The following is a 7,535-nucleotide window of genomic DNA, read 5'->3' as shown; positions in this document are numbered from 1 at the left end:
TGTGTTTTGCTATTTATTCCTGTATGGAAAGTTTCCAACATTCTGGATGGATTTTTGAATGCCACCAGGAAATGAGAGGATATTTTCACGAACTCAACAACAGTATTGCCAAGCTCTAAGTGATCATTAATTAATTTCCATTGATAGTGTTAGGACTGATTTTCCCCTTTTTAAACATGAATTTAGTTTATATTAAGTGAATCAGTAATTCACTTACTGTATTATGATTCTGTATTATGAAGCCTTCTGAGAGCTGCCTTCCTTTCACATGAAGTCTGATGATTTGAATGGATTATCACTGACTTTATAGAGTGCAAAAGACCTTTAGCCCTAGTAATTTCTGGAAGTCTACAGGGTTATGGTGAATTAGCAAATAGCTTAGGTAGAATTAAAGCAAGTAGAATTTATCTGTAATCCATGTATTAGAAGTACGTTTTGTATAGAGAGAGTATATGTTTGTATATATATAAAAATTACATATATATGTGTAAAATACACATATATGTAAGTATATGTGTATGTATATAATATACATACACTGTTTATTTCAGTCTTCTAAGTTTGGAGTACTTTTTAGAAAACACTAGGGAATAAAATATTCAATTTTTTTCTGATACTTTTGACAGTCATTGTAATAACCATCAAGAGCTGTCTTTCACATTTAAGGACTACTGTACAAAGGACCCAAGTTTGGACTTTCTCTCATGAACTGCAGGATCTAAGTAAGGTGGAGAATAGACCTCAAATAATTTTTAAAATTTTTCTTCTGCAGTATTTTTCTTACGCATTATTTTACGATAATCAGCATCCTCAAAAATGAATCAGAGAGTCATAGAAACAGGGAACTGAGAGAACCTTGATATTATTCAGCAACTAAAAAACTTCCCATCAGTGAGACTCTACAACCTCCCAAGATATTCTGATTAAGCACTAAACCACCTGGTTTCAAAATCAAGCATGAGTGTGGAAAGAGATCCCTCCTTGACCTTTAGGCAAAGGGTAAAGCATATCACAGATCACCAACATCTTTATAGCTATCTTTCAGATACTGCATGGTGCCTGCTATGTTCCTGGCTTGGCCTGAGTTAGCACTCATATCTGAGGCAATCTGGAAGTCACAGCTGGACTGAGCAGGAAGGATTGCTTTACCTCCATGGGATACGGCGCATTGAAGTCAACTTCTGCCAGTGCCCAGTCTGCATTCAGTGCACTGTCTGTTTTCCAGATCTCTTCATAAAAGCCACTCATGTCTCTCAAGTAAACAGTAAAAACAATGCTGCTTTCCTGCTTAAGCTGATAATAAAAAGATAAGCAGCCAGATATTGGGGCTGTGGTCCTTGGTGAGATTAGCTGGGCCACTTCCTGAAAATGTTTGACATACACAGAGTCCACATACATGTAGTGACCTAGAAGCAGAAAAACATTTGGTATCAGACACTCTTCAAAGAACACCCCGTACAAGAAGTATCAGCAGATGAACAAGGACTAGACATATATATCTATGAGCAACAATGGTTGCTTCCTAGAAAATTTTAGTAATTCTAAAAGTTTTTTTTCCTCTCTTTTCCTCCCATGTACAACCTAAAATTGTTTGGCTAAGATACCACTTGGCAAAATAGTCAGTCCCAGCTCTTTCTTTTCTTAAGTCTTTATTATTATTAGAAATAATACATTAATCTACATTTGAAACATAATAAACTCTAAATTTTGGAAGCCATTCATAAATGGAAAAATGTGCAACAAACATGTTAACTCCCTGTCTCCCAACAGCTCGGTGTAGAATTTAGTCTCTCTTAAGTGCAACTTCTACTGAAGCAATTCAAGTAAATGAACAAGACTGTAAGCCATATGTTTTCTCATCTTTTACAAAGCAGTTCATTTAATATGTCAAATTATTGTCAAATAGCTTTTAGTCCTTACATATCTGCTTAGTGTATCTAGGATATGGTTTATAAAAAATGTCTTATTTTTACTGCATGGACTGGAGTTTTTATGTAAAATCCTTAAAGAAGATTTTTGGGAGATGTTAATGAACAGAAAAATGCATTACATTTGAGGAGAGTATCTTCCCATCATGAATATGAGCCAATATGACCTGAAGGATTTCTAAGGGTATAGCTTCTAATATTTTGATTTTGGGAGTGCTATCTCAATTTAAACAGGACACATCCATGTTCACAAACATGCTGTGCATTGTAGTTTTTCTTCTTCTGTACTCCCAGAAGCACAGCATCAAACAGTATTTGATGAACAAAAAGTGGCTCTTCACAAGTACAAAGCCTGGAGAAGACACAAGTGTCAGACTGGAAGGGTACTTCAGCCTGAGCCACTGCAAACTGTGCTGTTCGCTTTGAGTGTCACCACTACACGAATTAGCACACAGCAGTCTCAGACCTTCAGATGTCACTTCTTGCTTCACTCAGGTGGAAGGAGGGGAAAGGACTGCTTGGCTGTGGGTCTCCTCCAGATTGCCCACTGCCAGGGAGTGGTGACTTCAGCAATACTTGCCTGCAAGGTTCTCAGCTTCACTTTTGTTCTGCAGTTTTAGCACATCTCATAGTTTAGCTACAATCTCCCTGGATGATGCAACTTCACAGCCCAATTCTTGCAAAAAAAAGGCTCTTCTGTGACTTTAGGCTTCTTGAAGTCTTCTCAGTAAATGCTCAGCAGTGAGGGCTTGGTGTGAAATAGAAATGCTGTGGCTACAAGAAAACACATCCCTCCCACCTGGGAGCATTTCCTGTCACAATACATATTTAATAGGCTGATCCACTGTCTGCTGTTGAAGTTGTGGTGAGTTTAAACTTCCATCAAAATTTAACTGGCATTTTAGTGCCAGGGGGTGACAAAGTGATGGAGAGACACTCTGTACTCAACTCACACAATTGTGAAGTAAATAAAAAGGCACAGCGGCATGAGTTAAGGAAAGAGGATCAACCCTGCTTTTCATGAGATGTGACTCCTTGCACTGCCACAAGCATCATGCAGTCCAAGACACACAGTGTGCAGCACCAGCCCCATGTCCTGACCATCACCTGCTGTGTTACTTTGTGCAAAGGTGAAATTATCCCACAGCCTTCTTCACAGCTGTGTAAAAATCTCTTCCCCGAGCAAGGTGTCACAGGACAAGCATTTCATACCAGGCAAGTGCAAAAATTCCAATAATTTTTCCCAGCATTATGTCTCTGAGGGGATGTTCTAACAGCACCACATTTGACTGAAAGAAACAAGACTTCTAAACTGTACAGTTTCACCCAAGATTCTCCAAGCATGTTTTAATACCTTAGTTTTCCTACTCAATTTTCTCAATAGCCATTGGAAAGAAAACCCCTGCCAGATGTACAGGCAGCAGTACAAGAATCTAAACTTACTGTGGTCCATACATTTAGAATATGCAGAAAGTTGAATTTTCCAGCTCTCACATCCAAAATTCTACTCTTATCTCTGAGTACTTTTGAATCTTAGCAAAGAGTATAACAACCTTTTTATAAAGCTTACAGGCAATTTTGTCTGAACTTCTGCAAAAGCTCCCCACCTCTTTCTAATCCCCTTTTTTTCCCATAAATCACTCTTACCATCCCCACCCCAACCCCACAATGGAAACAACTCACATAATAATAACTCGCAGAATGAGAGTCATACATGAATCAGAGACTCAGATTTTTCCACTATATTTCTGCTTTACATTTGTTGCTTACCCAGTGCACTGTTAAGTGTGTGGTCTTTGGGCAGGATAGACTGAGAATTCCGAATGTTCCCTCCACCAACAAACCAGTTGACGTTAGGATTCCAGCGGTTCACATAGCCACAAAGATGATTTTCTTCAAAGTCACATTCTGCAATTGCAGACACCACCAGCCGAGTGCATACATTTTCATTACAGAAATAGGAACAGCAAATTGGTAAGCACTGGCCTCACTTCACATACGGCAGAGCAGATAATGCCTGTATTTATAAAACTGGACACAGCATTTAAGAGCTCATAATAAATAGAAGTAAACCTATCCAAAATTTTTGATATTTTTTTAATAGAATTTTCATTTCCATCCTCTTTGGACCAATCTGTCTATTCACCATTTGCCAGGATAGGACTGCTGTAATTTAGAACCAAACAAAGCAGATTTAAATACACCACCTCCTTGTAGTAAATAGTCAAAACAGAACTTTCACTTGTAAATCAGGGATGGCCAGAAGAAAAGCAGGATAAGTATTTTATAACAGTAATGCAACTGCTTTGTCTCCTTCACAGAGCTAAAGAATTGTGACAACTTGGTTGGACTCCACCAGAGCTCTCAAGAAATGTAAAGATCTCCCAGCCTCCTAGACACTGGAATTTTTGAACTTCATTAGCAGTTTTTAGCAAATATCATGAGGAAATGTTAGTAAGCGTAAATATATATGTATCAGCACAGTTTTTTGTCTGTAGCCTCAAGATGATACTTGTAAGGAAGCCATGAGCAGGCAGAGAGCAGAAATAGTCATGCAGCTGTTACGCCTAATATTTGAAGCAGTGCAAAGCTTTTTAAAATATAACAGTTGTTCCTGCTTGAACAATAAATAGATTTGGAATTATATTGTTGTATATAATACGCATATATATATATGTGTGTGTGTGTGTGCATGCGCGCGTGTGTATATGTACTGCAGAGATAGGTGAAAAAACCCCACTTACTAGTTTGTGCACTCTTAGCTTAAAAATCATCTGTATTGAATATGGCAGTGTACTTTTCAATTAGGAAAAAGCCATTGGCTTTTTTTTAAAGCCAGATCTTCCATCCAGTTTTAAAACTGCCAACAAGGCATTCTCTTCCATGCAGAGAATATGAGGGTTGAGAGAAGAGTACTTACCAATACAATATCCAGAAGTTATTTTGATTTCAAAAACTGCTATACTGGTGGATTTATCTCGTCCCATTTCACCTTCCAGTACCAGCTGCACAATATAAACCAAACTGTCAATTTTAGAATTTCATTAGTACCTTGAATATTTAAACAGGATAAACAAGAGAACAAATTAAATTGAGGAACCATCATCCTCTTATAGTCAGTTGTGCTTTTGCTGAAAGAGCTTGGCAGAATGCATTAAAGATGGAGCCAGTGTTCTTCTTTAACCACAGAAGACACGCTGAAGGACAATGAGACAAGGCAAAAAATTCCCACCCTTAAGAGTATGGAATTCCATATTCCTCAGCTGTTGTTATGCAAGACATTATTGTGAGTGATGCAACATGATGGTTTCTGGGTAGAAATACTCTTCTGTCAGCATGTGACTCCTTCCAGAAAGGCACAGAGAGAAGGAATAAGTGAGCACAGCTGCAGACGCAGGAGCTGGGGGTTCCTGTATCTGCCGTGTGGCACCAGCAGCTCCTCAGGGATACCAGGAGATGAAGCATCCTCATGGCAGGCCTCAGCTGGCCATGGGTCCCCATGAGCTGTTCCAAACAGTTGCTGGTCAGAGCACTGCCTTGTGCCAGCTCTGCTCGTGGGTGCCAGGGACAGAGGGCTCAGCTGACTTGTGCTGCCAGTCTTAGACATGAAAGCCAAGAATAGGGCTCAAAGTCTGCATATATTAAAAAAACAAGTTTGTGCAGCCCGGTATATGCACCAGAAAGCCTGTGGCATCTTCTTTATCTGGGCTTACCTTATACTTCTTCGTGCTGTTGGTTAAATCTAAGCTAGCTATGAGCCAGCTGTCTGATGGCTCCTTGGCTGACCACAGCAAACGATCAAAACTTTCTCCTTCCTGCCTCAGGTACAGGTTGAGCCTGGCAGGATCAGGTGAGGCGTCTGAAGTTGTTGCTATCTGATAGATCAGTCTGACACAGCTCCATTCCTCGGAGTACAGGTCAGGGCTGGACAGCACTGCTTTCTCACCCTCGTAAGATGTATCCACAGAAATGTAATGTCCTGGGAAAAGACACACACCAGAATAATAAATGTCAGAGGCTTTGCTTTTGCATCCCTGGAGAAAGTACTAATTTAGGAAAGAATGGTAGTTCTGGTTCTAGGTCAGGAGGCTGAGAGTACCACTCCTCTGATAAGTTACTTAACCTTTTGATATCCTGCTGTACTCTCACAAATGTGACTTCATGTGTCTCCCATGTTTTCTAAAAACAATTTTTTAATTATTGAAAATTTTGAGACAAGATATTTTATCAGTGTAAAGCAGATTATTAAGTAGTACCCTTTGGAACTGATAGCTGTAGATAGACAATTTGATTGACAAGACAATTTGCACACAGAGAAATATTTTGCAGGAACATTTAGTTGTTTTATAGACCAAAACTTTTTATTTTCATGTCGGCTTAAAATCAACGCATAAAATGAGACATTGCAGCTAAAAACTCCCAAAGCACTTCTGGTTTCAACTAACACAACTAGAAAGACACTTCTAAGTAAAACTGACATGTTCAAGTCTTCTGAGTCAAAGAATTACAGAATGTAAAGCAGCATTTAAACATACCAGCAGTCCAAGATTATTTAAAAATTATTCTCTGGGGCAAGGTCTAAAACAGCCTCCGTATAAAAATAAAAGGGTGCAATGGCAAGCTAAAAGTGCATGAGGAGGCAAAAAAAAGTGGAAAAGAAACAATGTGTAGAAAAATGAGGCAACTGCAAATAAATTATAGTGAAGCATAAGCATGGTCCTGGAAGCTCTACTAAGATATCAAAACCAAGAGTAAAATGGACTACAAGAGTCACAGAAATCTGAAATGCAATGCCAGAAACAAGTGATACAAAAATGAAAACTAAAAAATAAATTTTAAAAACCCCAAACACCACAAAACAAAACTGTAAGACAAACTAGGACACCCATGTCTGAAGCGCTGTCCCACAGATTATCAGGAAAAGGATCCTTCTAACCTACTGTCAATGTACATTAGACAAATCACATTTCTGATACTAATTTTCATCACCCAAGCTGCAAGTATGAGTTAAAAGTGCTGTCAGGGCCTGTGTCCAATTAGGCCTTTACCCAGCAGCACATCACTTTCCAAGGAATATACTTGCTCTTTAATCTCATCTCACTTGACCACAGAGCTTGTCAATTTCCATGCATGTGTAAATACTTGGATAACTCAGAAATGTCAGCAGCCACACTGATGTTAAATACATTGCTTGTCTTTGAGGCACAAAAATCCCCTCCCAAATCCTGCCTGAACCCTCTCACTCTATCAAGACACGCTGGGGTTGCTTCTCAGAAGCTCCCTTGTTGCCTTTTTAGAAGTATTCTCTCCGAAGGAGAAAAATCATCTGCACAGAGGGTCACCACCCCATCAAGGCAAAGCACATGTGTAGATCTGCTTTATGAGGTTCCCAAAGTCCTCTCCCACAGACCCCCCAGGAAGATGCCAGGAGCAGACAGTCACTCTGACAACACCTGATTCTTTGGGAACTGCATGTTACACCATCCCCCTGCATCTGCTCCCTTTCTCACCTGCAGACACAGTGCCTAGCAACACAATGGTACTGCACATTTTGTTTAACTGATGTAAGATAAATGATTGCTAGGACATAGCTGCAGCCTTAAGCAG

The 7,535-nt window shown here is 39.4% G+C and overlaps 1 protein-coding gene across 1 annotated transcript in view; it reads right to left on the bottom strand.

Moving 5' to 3' along the window:
- Positions 1-7,535, bottom strand: part of MAMDC2 (MAM domain containing 2) — a 33,668-nt gene that overhangs the window by 21,994 nt on the left and 4,139 nt on the right. The window contains exons 2-5 of the mRNA XM_005430449.2: positions 5,642-5,907; positions 4,849-4,933; positions 3,699-3,836; positions 1,150-1,406 (exon numbers count right to left, since the gene is read on the bottom strand). Coding sequence (XP_005430506.1) covers positions 1,150-1,406; positions 3,699-3,836; positions 4,849-4,933; positions 5,642-5,907 — 746 coding nt within the window. The remainder of the gene's footprint in view (positions 1-1,149; positions 1,407-3,698; positions 3,837-4,848; positions 4,934-5,641; positions 5,908-7,535) is intronic.

This window comes from Geospiza fortis, unplaced genomic scaffold (genome assembly GCF_000277835.1).
Source record: "Geospiza fortis unplaced genomic scaffold, GeoFor_1.0 scaffold1466, whole genome shotgun sequence".
NCBI classification, from domain to species: Eukaryota; Metazoa; Chordata; class Aves; order Passeriformes; family Thraupidae; genus Geospiza; species Geospiza fortis.
The sequence above is the reverse complement of the archived record's forward strand: the minus strand, read 5'-3'. Positions and strand labels throughout refer to the sequence as shown.